Source organism: Phoenix dactylifera, chromosome 9, assembly GCF_009389715.1.
Source record: "Phoenix dactylifera cultivar Barhee BC4 chromosome 9, palm_55x_up_171113_PBpolish2nd_filt_p, whole genome shotgun sequence".
Classification (NCBI taxonomy): Eukaryota; Viridiplantae; Streptophyta; class Magnoliopsida; order Arecales; family Arecaceae; genus Phoenix; species Phoenix dactylifera.
Window position 1 is genome coordinate 11,722,698 of NC_052400.1, and position 23,767 is coordinate 11,746,464.

The following is a 23,767-nucleotide window of genomic DNA, read 5'->3' on the forward strand; positions in this document are numbered from 1 at the left end:
CCTGAAGATTCTAATGCAACTCCATCCCTGAAGATTTAAATGCAAAGAATTAATAGACTGACTTAGCTTCCATGTTGCCACTGCATGTATCGAGAATCATCTTTGGAGCTACGGTGATGTTCTTGAAGTCAGAGACCCCAACGACAACCTTTTTCAGTTGTATGGTGGTACTGCCATTTGATTACTAATATAGCATAATTAATAGGGCCCAAGAAGGAAGCGCAGCTAAAGATTAGCAGGGAAGCTGCAGGCAGGCAGGGAGGGTTAAGACTAATGCTCGAAGCATCTTCTAATATAAATGTTTCCGTCTATTTTCCTCATGCTGCAATTTATAGCTGTTTTTTATACTTGAAATTTATAGCAGGTAGTTAACACTAGCAATCAGTGAAGCATTTTCTAAGATAAATGTCGCCATCTATGTTCTGTAATCGATAACCAAGTATGATTGATAATAACCACCAAAAGGAAATTAGAATCGAAAATAGCCCTATTAAAGCGATGTGTGTAGAAAATTCTGCAGAGTTGGTTGTGCCATTTAATGAATTCGTTGGGCGACAATCGCTCACTTGAATTAGAATTTTGGCTTTGCCAATGCTAGGTCCCACTGTGAGCTTGTTCATATGATTGGAATCAGTGATCCAATGGGTCTGAGGATCACGTTCTCCATCTATTCCGACTGCGTCGAGACTTGAGAACACGTCTTTGATGGCATTTATTCTCCATCAAACTCCGAACGGATTCCCGTAACTTTCGGGAGGAAGAAGACGGTGGAGAATAAATCCGAGCTTTATTCTCACACCATCTATTTCACGTGGTTCACGGCACAAACAACTACTCTCTCCGTATACTATTAACTATTCTAGGGAGCAAGGTATGGCGGCCTGGACACTACAAAGCGCGTCATACCATATCGGTCCGATATCGGTACTCGATATAAGTAATATACTGAATGTCGGTACGTCAAAAAAATTTTATACCATACTATACTGACATTGTACTAGTATGACACTAGTATAAAATCCGATACGAAGACGGTATTTCTCAAGAAAAAAAAAACATTAAGATAATGAGATGAAGCTGTTGAAAGCATAAGCACGAGCTGAACTGGAGTGAAGAAGCCAAGTTGAAGGTCGCAAGATGGGCATTGCTGGTGTGTAGCACCAAGGGTGGAGAATATTAGAGCTAAAAATCTAATTTTCTTGCATACTTTCCCACTCGTGCATCTCTATATATGCCTTGTATCTTTGAAGGTTGGTCACCACCCGTGCATCAGATGATACATCTCCCTTGCACTGGGATAAATATCTAATTATTTAATTTTTTTCTAAAAATATTTAATTTTGTAGCTGTTTAATCTCTAATTATTTAATTTCTTTCTACAATTTTGGATGAATTTCCCATGCATGCATGAAAGGGATACAGCCGTTCTCCGGTTTCGTAGCGAAATTTGCACCGTGTCGGCGTGTCCCGCATCTTTTCTGTTGGCCCCACTGAAATGTTTCTTGTGGGCAGAACCGTTCAAAGGTTTGCTCAGCTAATACGGCAACCCCAAGACAAATATTCAAAAAGTTTCCCGTCCTCGTCGGTTCTCCGTTCCTTCCCACCTCTCTCTCTCTCTCTCTCTCTCTCTCTCTCTCTCTCTCTTTCTCTAATTCGTCTGATAGCTCTCCTTCTCGTTCCCGTGTTTAGTTCCCCCCCGCCCTCCAAATGTCTCCGTTCCCCGACGACGGAGGCAACGACCCGCGCGGCGGCCGCTTGCCGGATAACGCCAGCTCGGAGCCTCCGGCCACCCCGCGTCCTATTCGTGGAGTTCTTAATCAGGGAAAAGATGAAGAGTGGAGGAGATTCCTACGATGCGTCGAGGCCGCCGGCAAGGGTTTCGCCATTGGAGCCGGCCTCAAGGGGGGCCTCGCCCTCTTCTCCATCCTTGTCCGGCTGCGGAGCCGCAGATCCGTGGGATCTTCCGCCAGGTGCGGTGGATTAGGGTTTCTGTTCTCTAATGTATTGCGGCTTCTTCTCTCGTGCTGATTGAATGGGTCTCTTTTAATTATTGTTTAGAAAGGCGGGAGCGATTACGAATGAGGACGCGGTGGTGGAGGCGGTGAAGGAGACGTTAAGATATGGACTGTTTCTGGGCTCGTTTGCCGGAACTTTTGTCTCGGTTGATGAATGCATTGCTGCTATTGGGGGCAATAAAAGGTGACTTCTAAACTTGATTCGTATTTTCTAATTGTATCTGTTTTACACCCATCCAATTCTGTGCCTGGTTGTACTTATTTCCGTAAAAGGAATTTGTTAATCTATGTTTGTTTGATCGAGAATGGCATTGTTATTTGATGATAACAATTATCGATTTGATAATTGTGATAGAATTTGTGGTGTACCTTGAGATAATTACCCAATGATGAAGTTAACTATGTAATGCTACATTTTAGTCTGTGGTTGCTGACTCTTCTCTAGTTATAATCTTGTAAGTTAATGGTAATGGTTACATTACATATAACTAGTGCTGAGCATGCATGACTAATGCAACTGATCAAGAACGAAAGAGTCACTTAGAAGATTGCTATAATCCCATTGACCAATTAAACATTTTTCATATCTTTTACCATGATGAGTTTGTGTATTTTTTAGGAAATTCGGTTCCACTCTTGGTTGATGTGCTTTTTCCTTTTTTCTCTCTCTCTCCTCTCTTGCTAAAACATTTATCTAGAGAGACAGAATCAAGAGGGGTCTATTTACTAAACAAATGTGATGTGCTGTCCCCTTAATCGGACCTCTCATGGAAAACTCTAGATCTGAGAATATGTCAGGCTTGATTTGGTGAATCTATGATGATAGTTGCTTAAATTTTCTGCACAATGGATTTTGCTTTGTTCTGGACACAATTAGGTGTTCTCGGGATCCAACCTAAGTGATTAAGGCCCTGTTTGGGGGAGCTTTTGGAGGGCCAAAAAGCACTTTCTGGCTCTCCAAAAGTACTTTTAGCTAAAAAATGGTGTTTGGTAAATTTTCTGAAAAGCTGTTTCAGCTTTTGCGGGAAGCTGAAAACAGCTTTTGGGGGGAAGCTCCAATTTGGAGCTTTCCGAAAATGCTGTTTTCAGCTTTTTCGGAAAGCTGTATTTTTGACCAAAATACCCCCATTTAAAAAAAAAATTTCCTCCCAAAAACCTCTCTCTCACATTCTCACGGTCTCTTCCTCTCCCACCCAACCCCATTCCCTCTCCCCCGCCGCCGCACCCTCTCCCTCTGCCCCGCCGTCGCACCCCCTCCCTCTCCCCCGCCCCCATGGTGGGGAGGTGCCGAAGAAGAGGAAGACAGGTGGTCTTCCCCTTCCCGCGGCCGCCGCCGGCGATGATATCCCCGTCACGGAAAGGGATGGTGCCGAAGAAGAAGGAGGTCCCACGGCCCCCCTCCCGCGTCTGCGAGGCCCCGCCGTCGCACCCCCTCCCTCTCCCCCGCCCCCATGGTGGGGAGGTGCCGAAGAAGAGGAAGACAGGTGGTCTTCCCCTTCCCGCGGCCGCCGCCGGCGATGATGTCCCCGTCACGGAAAGGGACGGTTCCGAAGAAGAAGGAGGTCCCACGGCCCCCCTCCCGCGTCTGCGAGGCCCCGCCGTCGCACCCCCTCCCTCTCCCCCTTCCTGCGGCCGCCGGCGGTCACGACCCGCCCCCCTCTCGCGTCCGCCACGGCCCGGCCCGGCGCTGTCGGCCTCGTGGGAGAGCACTTCCCAGGGGGCCCGCCGTGGCCGCCGTCGGCCACGACCCGGCCCCCTCCCGCGGCCGCCGCCGGCCGCCGGCCCCGGCCCGGCCCCCTCCCGCGGCCGCGGCGGCCTGGCCCCCTTCCGGCGCCGCCGGCCGCGCGGGAGGAGAAGAAAGGAGAACGGGGGAGAGGAAGGAAGGAGAAGAAGAGAAGAAAAAAAAAAGAAAAGGAAAAGAAAAGGAAAAAGAAAAGAAAAGAAAAGAAAATTTAAAAAATAAAATAAATAAATAAATAAATATTTATATAAATGAATGAATGAATAAATAAGATAATAAGTAAATATATTTCAACATTATTAATTATTTACACTAATAATTATAATATTTTATACCTTTATTATTGTATTATACTATAAATATTATATTATATTACATTACATTATAATACATTAATATGTTATTTTAAATAATTTAATATTATATTATATTATGAGAAATTAATTTATACTAATAATTATAATATTTTATGTCTTTATTATTGTATTATACTATAAATATAATATATATTACATTATATCATAATACATTAATATGTTATGTTAAATAATTTAATATTATGTTATATTACCAAATATTAATTTACTCTAATAATTATATTACTATTATGCTATATTATAATAATATTATTTTATATTACAAAAATATTATACTATATCGTATATTTATGTATTAATATATGTTATGTTTTATTATATTCTGTTGTATAATACTATGCAATGTCCTTTATGGTAATTTTGTCATACAAAAGTACTTTCCTAGTTTGTTTACCAAACACAAAACAAAGTACTACAGCACTTTACGAATGTAGTTACCAAACAGCAAACAGCTTTTTATAACAGCTCTACTTCAGACAGCTCTACTTCCAACAGCTCTACTTCCAACAGCTCTACTGCCAACAGCTCCCCCAAACAGGGCCTAAATAGGAGGAGACGGCCAAGAAAAAGGGTGAAGAAAGGAGAAAAACGTCCTCCATGTTTAAATTCTAACATACTAAAATCAAATCTTATGGGCTCTAATGACTCTCCTATCATCAGCCACAAACTAATATGCAGGGAAGTCTCGGAATTCACCTACCTTATTCGATACAACAGGCTCGATGCTTTCCTCCTCCTTCTCCTCCTCTTTTCTTTCTTTCTTTCCTATTCGTTTCCCACCACATTTATATCTAGAAGAAGGATGCCCTATACATTGACATGGAGCATGGTAGAGATGGTTGATCTTCTTGTGGTGTAGGTACTTGCTGATTGGAATGAGTTATGAGTCAAATAAGTATATGAAAGACACCATGAGATCTAATCAGGACAATCCATTAGCTAGACCCTTAAGCAAATACTCTGCTTAAGGAACATAAAACTTTAAAACTGTAGTTATAGAACCAGTATAAATCTAATGCTTTCTTAAGTCATGGAAACCAAAACCCAATCTCTAGATCTATGGCACTCATGATGCCCTGCTTTCAAACCACGGGCTTGATCATCCACCCGAGCTGGATCAGAGTGGATTTGTAAGTGTATGCCTTGGTATGATGCAAATGTCTAGCGGTTCTAGATCATTTTCTTCAATGTAACAGATGGTCCCTAATTTCTCTTTGGTATATAAAGAGTTAACTGATATCCTGCCATTTGCTTTGTCGTTATGTAAAAAGGATTTTCTGTGTTGACAGAAGAATCTAATTCATGTTTCCAACTAGTATCTTTAATTACGCAACAACAATACCAACAAGCCAACAACAAAATCAACAGCCTAGACATATTCATCATGAAGAGTTTAGCTATGGAGTACAACTATAACTGAAGGAAGCTTCTTTAAAAGGTGGTAATCGATATACAAACTGGCCTCATTTTTGTTCTTGTTATGTTCCCAGGCATATGGATCGACACATAGGCACGATATGGCATGATAACGTACCGTATCATGACAACTTGTGATTAGCATAGAATTGATCTAAGGTTTGAAGTACCATGGTAAGGCGGTATACTAGTCACATACTAGCATAGTATTTATCATGGTAGCCCCAATATGTACTCATGGTTTGCCGATACAGGGTAATATGGCAGGCAGTATCTGTCAGTGTTCCATAGTATAGATGGTACACTCTGCGAAATGGTCGGTTTTCTAAACCATTATTTAGCCCATTTTTGGCATACATAGCTTAATTTGGATTGCTTGAATTCTTCTTACACCATTTTTGCTAATAATAAAGTGAATCAAAGTAAGACCATGTTAGAAGTGAGCATTATTTGGTTGATATGCGACAATTTAGGGACTAATGTAACCTTCTTTTCTCTTTTGCTATCCTCATTGAGCAGCGATTGTGTCAGAACTGGAAATGGGTACACTAGTGCACACATAGCAGTTGCACCGATTAAGAAATCGAGCAGGAGAAACTGAAAATAGTATGGGCATGTGCAACAGTGATTGGTGGTAGGTCCAATGAGGAGAGGGCTTTGATATGTTTTAAAAGGGTAGGACTTAATAAAGACAGGGCCAACCCAATCCTTAGGTGACCGAGGCGGTCGCGTAAAGCCCCGACCTGCCTAACGAGGCCTAAAGAAGGCCTAAGGCCTCGGCGCCCCTAAAGAATGCCATTCCAGCCCAATCAAGTCAACGATTAAAACCAGCCTTGCTGTCTACCAAGAAGCCAGCTGGAGCAGTTGTTCGTCCTCCTTTTTCTTCAGAATAAACCACCCAAAGCTGTCAAAGATTTAAGTCCTGCATGGAAACTTGTACCTAGACTCCTGAGTCCATCACAGCACAAACCAACAGTTTTTTTTTTCTAAGTAGGACACCCAAATGATTGAATTTGGAGTCTGGGACCACAGAAAAAAATTCCACAACTTGAACTTGCTCGGTGCTGCTCATCCTCGAACCTATCACATCTGACAACTGCTGCTTTTAGAAGCGGCAATATTGTTTAACCCCTTTAAGCTACTTAACTTGTTTCAACTTGTTGTATTTCGAGTTGGGTTACTTATTTAATAAAATGATTTGATCCATATAGCCCAATCTACACCAAGATGAGCTGGGCAGGGAGCTCTTTTCAGATGGAGATTTAATCATGATTGTTGTGGTCCTTGTTTGATAACTTTCTTTGACTTATAGGAATGTGAATGGTCCTTCTTTTGAAAGCATATTTACCACATTGGTTGGTGGTACAATGACCAGATTATGTGCCATTTAGTATCTAGTTTTAAATATGTTGGTATGGTTTTGTGTCAAAGTTCTTATATTCTTTGTTTGATTTTTTTTGGGCCAACTAATCTTAACTGGGGCTAGTTAAGGAAACCACTACGTTTGCAGCAATAACACTGTTGGTCCCGGCCGGAAATTAAGTGGACTTTGTGAGACAAAGTATCAGCAGGTTAACGTATGATGACTTAAAATAGGATTTATGAGGGTCGGGAACGGGTCCATGGACATGACCTGCATAGGGCCAAAGCTGCACCAAGATGAGATGGGTAGGGTTTTCTTTTCTGGACGAAAATTTAATCATGAGCTTTGTGGACCCTAATTTACGACATTCTTTGAGGTCCTTCTTACTTGAAAAGTTATAAGAAAAATGGATTTATGTTTGCTTTGATTTCATCTAAAGAAATTGCAAATGAAATGGAAAGAAAATCTATATTTCGTGAAAATCGTGTGATCCGTAGAAGAAAACAATTTGATGAAAAATAGTGATGATGAGACAGCAAGATCAGCTGAAGAATCTTTTAGAATTGATTACTTTTTATATATAGTAGATCAAGCTATTTCTTGAATTCAAAATAGGTTCAAACAATTCACCATATATGAAGATGTTTTTGATTTTTTGTTTAATTTTAGAAAGTTAAAATCTTTGAATGAAGAGGATTTGAAAAAGTGTTGTCTTAATCTTAAAAACTTTTTAAAGCATGGTGAATATTATGATATTGATAGTCTTGATCTATTTTCAGAGTTAAAAGTTTTAAAAGAAGTTTAATAAACAAAAACTAATACCCCTATTGATACTTTAAGTTTTATAGAAAAATAAATTCTTATCCAAATGCATGCATTGCTTACAGGATATTGTTAACAATACCTGTAATAGTTGCTTTTGCTGAAAGAAGTTTTTCAAAATTAAAGTTGATAAAATCTTATTTACGGTCAACTATGTTACAAGAAAGATTAAATAAATTAGCTATATTATCAATTGAAATAGTATTTAATGAATCTTGAATGCAAAATTTTGATTAGTAATTTTGCATCTCAAAAAGCTAGACGAATTATTTTTACATGAATTTTTAAATTATTTTATACTTATTAAAATTTTGTATCATTTTTTTAATAAAAAAAGGCCTCCTTAGTGAGTTCGCCTTAGGCTTCCAAATGCATAGGGCCGCCCCTGAATAAAGATATGGCAAAGGCTTTGAATAAGTGGTTGTAAATTGTGAGAAATATTAAGGATGACTCAATATGAATGATAAGCATAGTGCTCCAAATTTTTGGGATAATGCTTGATAGTTACAAACTCCCTGTTCCTACTGATAGTAATAAATGATGCAAAAAAACTTGAACATCTTTTGAAATAACCTGGACTATGTGAATGGTGGGTCACCAATACATAGTAACATCTTTGGAATTTTTCTCTATATCCTTCAATTTTTTCATAAATTCTCCTTTCCCTTTGATTTTAGATTGATTCATTTGTCCATGTCATGGATGATATGAAATGTTTTTATCAAGAATATGTGTTTTGCTGCTATGCTTGAAATTATAAATTAAAATTGGTATATTACTACATAGATGCTCTGAAATATGACCAAGAATTTTGGCTAGCTTTAACCTGAAAAACTATTTGTGTATGGAACCCACAAATATCATTATTTGAAACCTAGTAATGTTCCCCATGTTGCAGGAGGGCTATAGTAGTATATTAGAATTCTAGGCCAAGAGACTTCCTGTTTTTCTCAATCTACAGAAATGTCATTCAAATTAACTATCAAGAACATTATATATTTTTTAACCATGTTGCCTGGATTTTCAAGTTGTCTGGAAGTGTCAACACTTTTGAATACCTTGACACTGCTGGATATGACATGACATGGCTGGACACTCCACTTTGAAGTGCCCTGCTGATGTCAGCAAAAGGTGTCTGATATTCAGTACTTTTTTTTGAGTGTCATGCAGTGGAATCTTAGTTTTAACATTTAAGTGTTGGACACTTTTAGTGAAGCACCCTTACATGTTTAATATAAACTTATCCAGATTATATGAACACTTGAAGCACAATATCATTATGTTTTAAATATAAAAATACCATAGTTGGCATCAATCTAAGTATACCAAAACATCTTAAATGAACCTATCAAATAAATTAAACAACTTGTAAACTCATGACTATTCTATTAATTTTATTCGTTGAATACAATCTATTATTCTAATTTCCTTTTTTGAATAAGCATCAAAAGATGCTTGTCGAGATTTTTGGAGGCTGTTGTGTCCGACACTTGAAGACACTTGGCACCCGTGTCAAGTGTCCAGGTAACACTGTTTTTTTAACAAGTTCCATTTTGTGCAAGTAATATTTACTTTGTGAAAATTCAATTCCAGAATAACAACATTATGTTATGTCCTATTTTGCTTCAGGACTGCAGGCTGGAGGGCACTGGTAGCGGGATTATTTGCTGGTCCGTCAATGCTCCTGACAGGACCAAATACCCAGCACACGAGCCTGGCTATATACATTCTTATGCGTGCTTCTGTGCTAGCATCTCGCTGTGGGGTAAAGAGCAAAAGATTTGGAAATGTTTGTAAACCTTTGACTTGGTCGCATGGTGATATATTCCTTATGTGTCTCTCCTCTTCACAAATATTGTATGCTTCCTTCTGGACATCTCATTTTCATTCGACATCTTACCTCACTATGAAATATTGTATATTTAGTTCATTTTGTTGCACAATAGAATATTACTTTACATGTTGCATGGTGCCTGGGTTTGAGTTGCAGATCTCTTTGTTCCATACTGAAAGATATCTAATTAAAATGAAAACCAATCTTATCACGAATGAGATATATATGAATTTAGGTACACCATAAAAGAATAATTTAAAAGCAACTGCAATTCATGTTAAATGAAGGTAATGAGCAGAAGCAATAAAAGAATTATGATAATGCGCTGAATGTAATCCGAGCAACAAACTTGGTTGAAAGCAGAATCTTTTTATTCGAATACTTTATGTAACATGACCAACTGATTTGATAGATTGATGATACGTTATGATTGTGCACCTACTTGAAGTAACCTTTATATGCAGCCTTGAGATCGCCACCACTGCACTTGAAACCATAAATTATTTATTGCATATTATACACTTGGTGACTCTCTGACCTTTCTTAGTTCTGATGCTGATTTAATCTTCTTAACACTTTTTTTGATGTTTCTATTCTTGTAAAACACTGCACTGTTTGTTTGAGTGAATGATTATGTTAAATGTATAGAATAGGATCACTGCCAGTATTGTTGATCTCAAATTACTGGTTTGTTTTACTCTTGCTTTGTGAAAGTTCATAAGCTCAATTCCCTGGTTCTTCCAGTTAAAATCTCTAGCGGCATTTGTTTTACGGATGGTTTGGCCTTTGGAATGACAAGTTCCGATATGAGTTTATTTGTATATCAAACTTTCAGGTGTCTCTGTTCCCCCTTTCAGGAATTGCTTATGATTGTTAAAACTTGAATTCTGGTCAAGGTGATTGAAGTTGGTGCTGAACTAGACCTGACAACTACTTCTATTTCATGATTGTAACATGGGTAGTTTGAATCTCAGAAGTTGCATATAGGATAATAACATTACAATAAAACCAAGAAAGGTTCAAATTGTCAGTTTTACTTAGATCCATTTAGCAAAATATGTTGAAAAATCTATAAGAATCTTCCTTGTGCTCAACATTGTTTTCCAAGGGTAGAGAATCAGTTCAGAAACAAACATAGGTTTAAACAAAATTAAAAGTTCAAATAGGCTCCTCCAAACTAGTACTTGCATAAGTCACTTGCCAAACTTATTTTACTCACCACTTTTTATATTCAATGAAATTCTAATGCCATTTATTGGGTAGGTTGTTTTGGATAAGCAAATAAAGAGTTGTAGTGACCAGGAGAAATGAGTCTGAGTCAGGAAAGAAATTGATGTCACTATATTTTTTCCCCAGTGTTTATAAAAAAGAAAACATTGTTTATAAGTAAAATTTGATGTTGAGTATGGAGTACTCTCAGTGGGCAATCAAGTGGATATCTTACAAGTGTGGTGATACATAAGGGGGTACATGTATCGGTCATGATTGGTTTATTATGCTAATGCAAGTATCGCCCTAATATGCTTGTAGGTATGTCATCAACTGTAATTGCATGTGTAGGGACTAGGGAGCAAAAACATCGACTTAAAAATATAAAAAAAGGAAAACATAAAAAATAATTAAAATTATAGAAAACTGAAAATTTGTAGAAAACTAATAGAACCTTGTTAAGATGTTTTCTTTTTAGGCAACAAGCAAGTCTATAATCATTTAGTCCATAAACCGTTTTGAAATTTAATTGTTATGCTTCTGCGCGTGCATTTTTTATTTATAGACTTGGTTTTTCTTAATTCTAACAGTACAAGGAAGTGTAGGCACATTTTTAAGGAATTTGTCTCTTTCTTTTAGCCTTTTTTCACACTTCAATTTCATGCTCCCAAGTTTTTCAAGGGCTGATGTTTTGGCTAGTTCACCGGATGACCAGTACCAAAGAACAAGGCTATCGGCTTATTTCGGCCAAGATGGAAGCCTGGAAGAAGTTTAAAAAACTGAGATATATCGAGATCTTGGCTAATGTATCATGACTGAGATATTGAACTATTGGCTGATATAGTTAAATCTAGATCTCAAGAACCTTTTAAGCATTGATTATACTATTTACTAAATATAATCCCATTCAAACTACTGAGAAAAAGATTAGAAATCTTGGCCTATGCATGGCTAATGCATTGGCCAATATCTCAGGATATTTGATTTTGTTGAAATATAGATAAGAAGGGCCAATGTTTCATACAGATTGTATCGGTGAGTGCACATACCAATACAAACCAATATTTTGATTGTGATGAGAACTGTGCAGGTTGCTCCAAAATCATGACGACATTGAATCAACATGCTTTATGACACAAATGTAGCACTGAAATGAATCTATATGCACTGAATTGGCTTTACCTGTTCATTGTTGTCTTGCCAAGGTTGCACTAGCTAGCCATTGATTTTGCAGGCTAGATCAACAGGCATGGCAAATATGAATGTGGTTTTTCCTGTGAACCAGCCAAGTGTGAATGCCGACGTCAATTTTGTAAAAATTACAGCCCATAGGGTCCTTAAATCTCTGGTTCTCCTTTTCTTGGTCTACTCGGTGAAAAATAATTGTCTGATGGTTACCTCTACATGCGAGCACTGTTCTTTATCCAAGGGAGTGGGTGGGTTATCTGAGAGTCCGTTCAGCCCTCTTCTTTTTGTTCATGGCTTTGGCTATAAAATTGTAATTCTAGAGATACCTGTTTTACTTATTGTGTTTTTAAGTGGGGAACAATTATGCCATCTTTTGCAACAGATTACTACAATATTATATTATTCATCTATTGCCATCTCCGAAGAACATTACCATGTTGACAATAAGCAAGTAAACTGATAATTGTCAGCTTGTTAGAGTTCCACATTACAATAAAATGCAAAATGAAATAATAAGATTTGTAATTTTGTGATTTCTGTATGTTGATCTGCAGTTGGAATATGCAGCAATGAATTTTCCCATGTTGAAGGGAAAAGTTTGTTTAACTTCTGATCTTTACTGGCATTAGTTCATGGTATTTTTACCAGTTTTTCTAGGACTTAAGAATAAGATAACATGCATATAATATTGGTTCTCTAATACATTTTGCAGGTCTGCTTACATTTTGAAGCAAGGCAGTTTGCCATCATCATACAAGTCATTTCTTAATAAGCATGGTGGAAAGAATGCTGTTATTCTGCAGGGAGTGAAGGATATTGCATGTAACATTCCTTTCACCAACTTAGAGGCGATTGAGAAGTATTATAAGACCTTGGGTGTTGACATAAAACTAGACCCTCATATGAAAGTACCATGTTCAGTATGTATTCCACCCTTTAAATTTCATTTTCTTTTAAAAAGGCTTACTATAGGAAGCAAGGTCTGTCGTATAGTACCGTACCGTCCGGTATGGGGTGTACCGTACCATACTGGAAGAAAACTGGTACGGAACACACCTTCAAGTCGGTACAAGCTCCGTACTGTCCGTAACGAGGCGTACCACCCCGTACCAATGCGTATCAGTCCGTACCGAGACGTACTGAGATAAAAATTGAGAAAAATAGTTAGAGAGCTATTTTGGCACAGAGGTGTACTGTACCGTGCTAAATCAATAAAATACCAATATTGTACCCGGTATTGAGATTGCAGACCTTGATAGAAAATATTTTACATGTGGATTTTAAATGTCATTTATTTCTGTATCTCTTGGTTGTATATTGGTGGTTTATCTTTTGTAAGACAAAAAGGAGTTCTTGCTAGATTTGTGTGCATTGGGGGGAGGGGGGAGGGATGATTTCTCTTTTTACATCTTCGGAGCTTTTGATTGTGGATCATGCCTTGAAGCAATTGAAGTGAAGAGAGAGAGAGAGAGATGTCAATATGGGTACTCTCTTCCTTGTTTGTCTTTTTTTGAAAGGTCATCTCATGGACTTCTTTTGGTTAATGGTTCTCTTGTATAATTTTCTTGGATCGTAGTCACTCTCATGTCTGTTCATATCTAAATCCAATTCACTTCTATTATTTATATCTGAATTTAGCTGAATATGGATTAAACAAATATAGCAATAGATAAATATATTAGCACGTTTTACATTTTTGTTGACCATTCGAATGGTCTCCATTTTTCATAGCTTCTATGAGGACTCATGCGAGCGTGTGTTTAGTCCCACATCGGTTATTCACTAGGTAGATCTTGGGTACTTATACAGGATCACCTAGGAACCTAAATAATATCTTTCGGCTAGCCTTTTTGGGTGAGATTCTACGTTGTTGCAAATGGTATCAAAGCGGACTGGGCCCATAATCTATATGGACTAGGGGACACTGTAACACGGATCCATTGGGCTAACCACGGGTCGATCGTGGTGCTTGTGATTAGATTTGAATGGATTTGAACCCTTAGCCCTGTCGAGAACGTTAGGGCTTAAACGGGGGGAGTATGTGAGGATCCGTGCGGGCGTGTGTTTAGTCCCACATCGGTTATTCGCTGGATAGATCTTGGATACTTATACAGGATCAAGAAATCCAAATAATACCTTCCGGCTAGCATTTTTAGGTGTGGTCCTGGGTTGTTACAGCTTTCTTGGTGTTATTTACGGCACATTCCTTAATGTAAAGTCTTTATTTCTAGCATGTAGCTCAAATTGATTGTTTGGAGTACGATGCTTAAATATTTAACTCATGTTTGTATTTTTTTGGCGATGATTTTTAGAAAAGAATTGTCCATCTCTGCAGTTATGATATTGCTAATTAATATCATTGATCAATGAACACATGATTTTCTGTTGCAGATTATTCATGGTAATCAATCTTGTGTTGGGCATTTCTTTTCTTTCCTTTTACAAGCATATAAAAGGGCATTGCCTGTTTATCTTCCGGTATACTTGGTTCCTGCACTTATAGTTCATCGTCAAGGCCTCTCGAAAAGGTATAGAGCTACTGTTTTACATTATTTGTACTTTCTCAATAAAGAATAAGATTTTATATTTGAGATATAATTTCTTGACGTAAATATTTAAACGCTATTGGTCGTTAATTCCACACTCTTTTTGATAGTTATGCACTCCTTGAGAATAGTTTTACAGGTTAATCTGCCCAAATCATCCTCATATGCCATGGTCATTCGTAGACAAATTGGAGAATGATGAGACTTTAAAGGTCATAAGGAGCAAGGTATACCATGCTGGAACCGGGGCCCGGACCAGTTGTCCGGTGGCACGGGTTGGTACGCCCCGTACCGTTCTGTGCCGGTCCATACCGACACGGTAGAGGAGGCAAGGGAGAGGGAGAACGGGAGAGAGGAAAAGAGAGCCGTTCCGTCGCATGTGCTAACATCATAAACTTCAAACTTAACCATGCATCATTAAACAAATAATGTCCATCAAAAAAAAGAAAAGGAAAAAGAAAGCCTTCCATATTGTTGGAGGTACTTGGAATTATCTCAAGTATTTTTTTTTTGTATTATCCAGAGTCCTTTTTAAATTTAGGATGCTTTAGATAAGTATCTGACAAGTATTCTAGAAGTATCTGGCAAGTAATGTTATCTACTGTGTATCCAATACAATGGCATCATGTAATTTGACGTATCCATGCGTCCTATGTGATGCAAAGATCCTGCTGCAAGAGGAAAAGAAATCATCTCGACACATATCTAACAATTCTGTTCATGTTTTCCTGTATATCTGAAACCATGAAACAAAAGAAAATAGTTTGTGGTGCATTCAGGGCTATAGTTGTATGTTCCTAGTATGTCGGGAGTTGTATATTGACGGAAGTCCTTAACAGGCCATCAATTCCTAATAATTTCTTACTCAAATGAGCATCAGACTCGTTTTGTGTAAGGGCCTTAAAAAACCATAAGTATACTACAAGTATTCTTATGTCCATTCAATTTGAGAGCCTGCAAAAGTAGTTACTTGGTTTGCAATGTACACTGAACATTTTGCAGCCTGATGAGGAATGAAAGTTGCTGTCATGAGTTGCAATGTACCAAAATTTTTGGGTTGAGGGAGGCTCATTGACTGCCATCCACTGGATTCAGCGTCTAAACTTATCTTCTCCAAACATTATTCTTTTGCTCCATCATGTTGTCATTGTACATATCTCTCATGTGTACTAGGAAGCCAATCATCCTGCTGATTGGCTTTCCAAAGAGAGGCTTCAGCAGTGCTCCAGCAGGCAATTCGTTTCCAATTTTCCACACGAACTCATGCAACTGTTTTCTACTGACTCAAGTGCCATTTTTTGTAAACAAATGGTGAATCAAACTACTCAGGTTCTTGCCTTCTTGGTACAAAAAAAAAGAGGAAACAGTAGTTACTTGTTGGACTAGATTTCCTGGACAAGTAGATAGCTTTACATTCTATACACTATATACTTTAATATTGAAGATCTGAAACATGTATAGTTCATACAATTTTCACTTTCAAGCAATGAAGTTGTACATAGATGATCTAGACTAATTCTGTGAGCATACTTATGGACCTTTCTTTTCACCTGTCATCGGAATTGTAATCTTGCTCTTGTTCTTTGAAATTTTGAGTTCAGTTCCTCCAAGGCAACTACTTGGCCTTATTGCATATCAAGGATTCAAGTGTCCGTGCTGGTGCCAGCACATTTACAGTTTCAAGTTGAAGAAGAAGAAGACAATAATAAAAATAAAAATAATAATAACAATAATAATACTGATAATAATAACAACAACAAAATAATAATAATAATAACAATAATAAGAATAACAAGAATAATAAACAATAAAAATAGTGATAATAAATGACAGTGATAATAAAACTTAAAAATAACCTTTATTTAGTTAAATTTATTTAAAAAATGGATTTAGTAGGTGCCATTCCAGCTTGTGCTAGGTGCTAGTATCAGCCTGGTACATTCTTTCTCTGCCAGCAAAAGATGAACATGGCCAGAACTTGAAACCTATTGATGGATATTGATGAAATCAGGTCTGATATGCATATAAGCCCCGATTTCATCAATATTTGTCAACAAAACCATGTTATATCTAAATTGTGTGTGTCTCTTAACTTTCTTGTTCTTGGCAATTCCATCTTCAGCTCATTCTTTTTATGCCTTTACGTGATAAAACTACTGACACAACTAGTTGATCTTGGATACTTGAGGCTTTCTCATTGTTATATCTTGCTAGATAAGTTCCTCTCTATCCTCAAAAAAAGGAGATACCTGTTATTTATGGCTTTTCATCACTATAGCTTTTGTCATAATCTAATATTTGTTCTCTTCCTTTTGCCCTTTTGATGGAAAACTCAGTGGTACTTTTTATTGTTCTCATGAACTTTTCCCCTTTTGTTCAATAATTGTGTTAATCTCATATCTCCGACCTATACTTTGCAGGCCGTACGCAATTATGGGAAAGAGTCTTCTGGGTATTGCAAGATCTAGTTTGTTTCTCTCCGTATACTGTTCATCAGCCTGGTTGGTCTTTGCTTCTGCTAAATTTCCTGCCAGTTATTCATCTTGACTTGCATTTGCTACTGCAGTAATAGTTATTCCTTTTGCAGCTGTTTTATGATGAGAACCAATTAGCCGAGAATTATATGATTGAAATGATAATTATGCAAGGCATGTAGAAAACTGTCTCTAGTTTATTGTCTAAATGCTGTATGGATTGAGTAGTAGTTTCACTTGACAAATTCATATTTAGGTGACAAATTCTTTTCACTTGACATTTGAACTCCAAGTATGAAAAATAGAGTCATATGTAGCTTACACCTGCTTTTAGAAAGAATGAGACAGCATCACTGTGAGAACCTGTTAACTTTGTCTTTAAAATTTAACACTATGTTAGACTTTCGGTTCAGCTACTGAATACAATAGATGATGTTACCATATGATCCATAGGCAATTGTCTTTATATTCTTTGAGATCCAAGAATTGGTTGAGCTAAAATGGAGTGTAGCGACTTTGGAAATGAAGTTGTAAGGGCAATTTTCTTTTTATGTGTAATAGTAAATGCCTGATAGGAAAAATTAGTTCAATCCAGCAACTTGCAACTCTGGAAGTGTTCATCAATTCTGATTAAATTAGTCCCTCCGTAAGGAGCAGAATTTCTTATGTTTAGGACTTCCACTTTTCATTCCACCACCATGGATTTTTTTTTTAAAAAACAGAAAATATGTTGATGAAAGAATATTATAATAATACAGCCATTATGTCTTTATAAATCCCTTTCATCCATCTGAGCCTTGATTAGAACTTCTACATATATCTCAATTGTGCATCCCTTAATTGATCAACGGAGTTGCAAACCCCGGTCTCAGTGTTCCATTTGGCAATGTTCTCTTGTTTTTCACACAGAGTTCGTTATTTGAGAATTATGGTGGCAATCCAGGATCCTGGATTGTCTGGAGCATAACAGGGTAATGAGCTTTTTTTTTTTTGGAAGAGAAGTTCAGGACATACCCAGGTGCCTGTAATGTTTACTACACTCGTGTCCTGAGTTATATTCTGATGTTGTCAGATTCATGATTAGACCAAAGATTTTTGATTTAAAAAGTGAAATGAGGTTTATATTTTCAATTCAAGTATAAACTCCCATTACATGCTAGACTACGGCATGACCTGCAACAAATAATAATTTTGTGAACCTTATGCAATGAAATATGCCATTTAGACAAAAAGCATGAAAGAAACATACATTTGGTTCAGAAAACTATTCCTCAATCCACCTTTCTGATGTACCCTTTCAAGTTATTTGCCAATTACATAAGTGGTAATTTTATAACAAAGGTTAGTGGTGTACTATTAGCTAGAGAAATTTTGAATCATTGTTTAGAGGCACATTAATAATGCATAACCTGAAGTCCAGTTAGCTGCCATGATGTACTATAGTTTTTTTTTGTTGATTCTAGCTATATAGGAAAACATGACTTTCTTATTTTGCTTGCAGGGCTTGGACTTGCCTACTTTTTAGAACTCTTAAAAGATGCAATATTCCAATGGTTGCAATGGGGACGGTAAGAAGCTGCCTCAAAGTTGTATATTGTTTATATCATGCATCAAACCAGATTCTGTATCAGTTACGAAGCAACTGTTCTGACAGTTTCCCAGTGGCCTGGCATTGCTAATTGAGAAGAAGAGCAGGAGGATTGAAATATCGTTATATTGCCTAGCCCGAGCCATCGAGAGCTTTTTCACATGCATGGCAGATGCAGGACTGTGCCCTCCAGCATCAAAGCTAAAGCGAGCCGATGTAGTTGTATTTAGTTTAGCAACAGCCATCATCATGCATTGCTATGCATGTGAAAGAGAGGTGTTCCGCTCCAAATACTTGAACGTGCTTGACTGGGTGTTTGGTGTGCCACCTGCATCAGATGATGAGCGTGACAAAAAATGCTGAGAGAATTCAGGGAAAGTTGCTGGTTCAGCAGAGTTTTGTAAGGTTGTATGATGGATAGTGTGAGCATTTTTGATTACAGAGCATGATCCCAGAGTGGCCCCATTAGTGCCAGCTGGGGAACAGAGAAGCCAGACTTGTTGATTTTTGTTTTTCTTGGTCTACTTGTTGATTCAGCTAGATATCCATGGTACCTAAGGCCTGCTATACGCTGCCAGATTGATCTTTGAATATGGAATCCTCAAGCCCGCAGCATATAGGAGGCAAAGGTTGTTTGATTTCCAGCCCCAACCTTAATATCTGGTCAGGTATATATCTTCGCAGTTTGTCAATTGATGATACTTTCTGATTAGCCAGCCATCCGAGGAGATGCTTGACAAATTATCATCTGACCAGAAAGCAGAAAATTCTTGAAGGAGTCCTGCACTCACTTTGAGAAACCGCTCCTGGTTGGGAATTTAGCAAGCACAATGAGGATGATGTATCGACATCAGAAAGTGTTATTTGTTGCAGAGCTGGATTTTGATTAGCAAAGAAAATTTTAGTAGAATTCAGGAAATGTTGCTATACTCAGGAACTTCATTGTAACTACTATAACATGAAAAAACACAGATGACAATCAGTGATAGTTTCGGTAAACGTTCACAAAATTTATGTGATGTTCCACAATATTCTTGCAGCTTCTGTATTCAATAAGATCCATTGAAGTTTATGACACATTGCTTTTTTTATGGTAAACTGAAGAGCTGATAGCTAAATTAGGAATGAAACATTGCTTTTCAATAAGTTCTTCGTGTGCAGAAACCTGTCAGTTCTCAGTAGCGGCTAGTCATGGGAATTGGGTAAATTGTAGTTACCGTCGGTCTATTTGAAAATCAATGCTCACGATCTTCTAACGGTAACCGGTTATAGCCGGTTTAAACGCGAGGAGGTGCGCGTGGTACTTGGGGTGCAGCTGTGTGGTACTTGGGTTTTGGCTTGGCCAAATTGTCCTCTCCGGATTTGCGACCCTTCCTCCCTGGTCCCCCTCTCGCTCTCTTCCGGTCCCTGGAAAAGGGAACGAAGAACGGCAGCAGAAGCCTGCGGCTCCGACGAGGCCATCTACGTCCTTTTCTGCAGATTCTTGGCTAACGACCTCTATTGTTCAAATGACAGTTAAGATTCCTTTGGTCTATCAGGGTCATCTATAGAAATTTTTGACCCGTGCTCAGATATTTTATTTAAATAATATTATTTTTGACATTAGATAAATAAATTATTGATTTATATGTGATTTATGAATTTTCTGAAATTATATTTTTGAATATGAAAAGCAACTCTGTAATTTTGAGGCTTTTGAAAATATTATTAATTTATTAATTTATACAGAATATACGTATTTTGACTTAACTTTTGGTATATTTGTAAAAAATACTGATAAGTATTAGATTTGGACTGTCGGTGAATGGATACTACATCCTACCAATTGGAGGTTATATATTGGCACTATGATTATTATTGTGCTCATTGTTATGTTTCTAGCCCTACTTTAGGGTATAAATGTTGTATTTTAGCCATGCCGTAGGATATAAGTTCGGTAGTTCGACCTATTTTATAAGGTATATGTGTAACTCTGTTTTTGGCCTAACCACAGTGTATAAGTTAGTTAAAGGCTGTGGAGTAAATGTGATTTGTTTTGAAACAAATTTATGATTATGCATATAAATAATTGAAGGATATTGAATTTGTAGGATTTGAGTTTTAAAAAGAAATTAATTATATGTTTATATTGGTTTATAGTAATTTATATTTGGCTATTATATCTTATGTTGTTATATAAATTATCTATTTAAGATATTCATTACTTACTGGGCTATTGAGCTCATTATCTCTTCTCCCTTAGATATTTAGTTGCAGATGCAAGTACTTTTGTGGGAGTGAGACTAGAAGCAAGATTCGACGATATTGATACAATTTAGATTTAGTGTTATTATAATCTTTTTATAAAACTTATTATTTGAGGTTTAATTGATATAAAATTTTTGAATTCTATTTGTCCATAGAACTCATTAATTAATTAAATTTTAGATTTTAGTTATTTAAATTATTTCTGCTATGATGCTTTTGATATCATTTTAGAATGTCTTGCATGCTTACGATAAAAGTTGCCCATGAGTATACGGTTGTTACCATAATCTCGGGTCAGAGGCGTGATACTTTCAAATCCCAAATCCTTCTCAACCTAAGACAAAAATTGCCCTCAAAGTATTGAAAGTGAACTTTGATGGGGCATATTGGGCAGCTATTAAGTGCTAGTGGCAAGAAACTGCCGCCCTATTGGAGTGCCTTGTGCTGATTTGGTGGCTGCTTGGCTGGGATTTGTCTCTTGTTTTCGGGCTCAAGCTGTAAGGTGATTCATTAACTGTAATTAAATGGGTCAATGATTTTGCTGTTACCAGGCATGAGGTTCATCCACTACTGAAGGATACTATTATATGGCTTGCACCGCTACGAGACCAATCCCAGAGCGGACCCATTAGTGCCAGCTGGGGAACAGAAAAGCCAGACTTGTTGATTTTTGTTTTTCTCAGGATCTAATCAAAAAAGCCGTTAAAAGTTACCTATTAAAAATTAATTTAAGTTCATAACAGAATCACTAGGAAATAAGAACATAGCAGGAAAACACATCCATGCATGCGCAAGATGCAAAGTTATATTATGCTGATACTGGCACAAACCAATATCTCGATGGAGATGCACAATTAGATAGCTTGGAATTAATCCAGTTATTTTAGATAAATAAAAAATAAAAATAACATGTGGAATAACGAATTATTTTATATGAAAAACAAATAATTTCTTTGCCGTCCAAAACCTTGGGATATTTATTAAGTTTTTTTTTTTTGGTACAACGGTAATTCACACACGCCGGATGTGGGTGTAGCCAACAGTATCAGAAAAAAAAAATAACACAGAGCATGAAGTACCGACACGGGGTCACTTCAGTTGAAGCCTCCAGAATAGTGGGCTGCGAATGAGGCCACCCAGTCAGCCGCGCTGTTCGCCTGCATATAAACATATGCGACCCATGAGAGATCATCCTCGTCCAAAAGCCTGCGGACGAGGAATTATTTTTATTATTTATCTAGCCTCCTCTCTCTCTCTCTTGGTCGCCTCACAACAGATGGGCCGTTCTTTCAGCGATATAGATGACGACTGTGTTTTTAGTGGCTGCAACAACGACTACTCTAGTAGGTTCTCCCCCTCCTTCGGCTCTTTCACCGCAAATAAGTAACAACAGCGGCACTGCCATCCATTACCTCCTCATCTTATGTGGTGCGGACGACTCCAACGTGATTTTCGAATGGCTCCATCTGCCCTATAGAATCCTAACGAAAGTACATCAATTACGGCCCACCTCCGATTTCGTTTAAATTATGGTATTTACCTCCATATAGACATATGCGACCCATGAGAGATTATCCTCGTCCAAAAGCCTGCGGACGAGGAATTATTTTTATTATTTATCTAGCCTCCTCTCTCTCTCTCGGTCGCCTCACAATAGATGGGCCGCTCTTTCAGCGATATAGATAACGACTGTGTTTTTAGTGGCTGCAACAACGACTACTCCGGTAGGTTGTCCCTTTCCTCCGGCTCTTCCACCGCAAACAAGTAACAACAGCGGCACTGCCATCCACTACCTCCTCATCTTATGTGGTGCGGACGACTCCAACGTGCTTTTTGAATAGCTCCATCCGTCCCATAGAATCCTAACGAAAGTGCATCAATTACAGCCGACCTCCGATTTCGTTTAAATTATGGTATTTGCCTCCATATAGACATATGCGACCTATGAGATATCATCCTCGTCCAAAAGCCTGCGGACGAGAAATTATTTTTATTATTTATCTAGCCTCCTCTCTCTCTCTCTCTCTCGGTCGCCTCACAATAGATGGTCCGATCTTTCACCGATATAGATGACGACTGTGTTTTTAGTGGCTGCAACAACGACTACTCCGGTAGGTTCTCCCCCTCCTCCAGCTCTTCCACCGCAAACAAGTAATAACAGCGGCATTACCATCCACTACCTCCTCATCTTATGTAGTGCGGACGACTCCAACGTGATTTTCAAATCGCATCAATTATGGCCCGCCTCCAATTTCGTTTGAATTATGGTATTTGCCTCCATATAGACATATGCGACCCATGAGAGATCATCCTCGTCCAAAAGCCTGCGGACGAGAAATTATTTTTATTATTTATCTAGCCTCCTCTCTCTCTCTCTCTCTCGGTCGCCTCACAACAGATGGGCCGCTCTATCAGCGATATAGGTAACGGCTGTGTTTTTAGTGGCTGCAACAACGACTACTCCGATAGGTTTTCCTCCTCCTCCGGCTCTTCCACCGCAAACAAGTAACAACAGCGGCACTGCCATCCACTACCTCCTCATCTTATGTGGTGCGGACGACTCCAACGTGATTTTCGAATCACTCCATCCGCCCCATAGAATCCTAACGAAAGTGCATCAATTACGGCCCGCCTCCGATTTCGTTTAAATTATGGTATTTGCCATGTGGACATCAGATTCTCACCGGCTCTAACCGGTAACTGTAGAAAAAAATCATGGCCATCCATTGTAAAGAATATATATATATATATATATAATTTGGGCAGCTCTGCAGCAAAACTATTATTTTTGTTAGAACAACTACTTGTATTTCACTTGTAGATCTGTTCATGGGCCAGATGGCTCAGGCCTACCGGTGGGCCAGACTCGGGCCTAGAGATTAGAGCCCAACCTGATTTTTTTTTTATTTTCTTATATATTTGTTTATGCTTCATGTGATTGCACATT

The 23,767-nt window shown here is 38.1% G+C and overlaps 1 protein-coding gene across 3 annotated transcripts; it reads left to right on the top strand.

Annotated features, from left to right (window-relative positions):
- Window positions 1–1,364: 1,364 nt before the first annotated feature.
- Window positions 1,365–19,650, top strand: LOC103701762 (transmembrane protein 135 homolog). 3 transcript variants are annotated; one of them, XM_008783931.4, is made up of 8 exons: window positions 1,365–1,970; window positions 2,059–2,199; window positions 9,364–9,591; window positions 12,678–12,885; window positions 14,357–14,493; window positions 16,932–17,044; window positions 18,487–18,553; window positions 18,640–19,650. In XM_008783931.4, exons 1-8 carry the CDS (start codon window positions 1,708–1,710, stop codon window positions 18,662–18,664), a joined length of 1,182 nt encoding a protein of 393 aa, XP_008782153.1. In that variant the 5' UTR covers window positions 1,365–1,707; the 3' UTR covers window positions 18,665–19,650. The 3 variants fall into 3 exon arrangements, with proteins under 3 accessions (XP_008782153.1, XP_008782152.2, XP_026658287.2); XM_008783930.4 differs by having other exon boundaries at window positions 1,554–1,970; window positions 16,932–17,012; XM_026802486.2 differs by having other exon boundaries at window positions 1,557–1,970; window positions 9,372–9,591; window positions 16,932–17,012; window positions 18,640–19,030.
- The last annotated feature ends 4,117 nt before the right edge of the window (window positions 19,651–23,767 follow it).

Bases quoted from the DNA above. Each gene is read 5' to 3' on its own strand.
- LOC103701762 (XM_008783930.4), top strand. From the start codon at position 1,708: ATGTCTCCGTTCCCCGACGACGGAGGCAACGACCCGCGCGGCGGCCGC. The intron at 12,886-14,356 runs GTATGTATTCCA...TTTCTGTTGCAG, and splicing joins ATATGAAAGTACCATGTTCA to ATTATTCATGGTAATCAATC. The intron at 17,013-18,486 runs GTTGGTCTTTGC...TTTTGCTTGCAG, and splicing joins GTATACTGTTCATCAGCCTG to GGCTTGGACTTGCCTACTTT.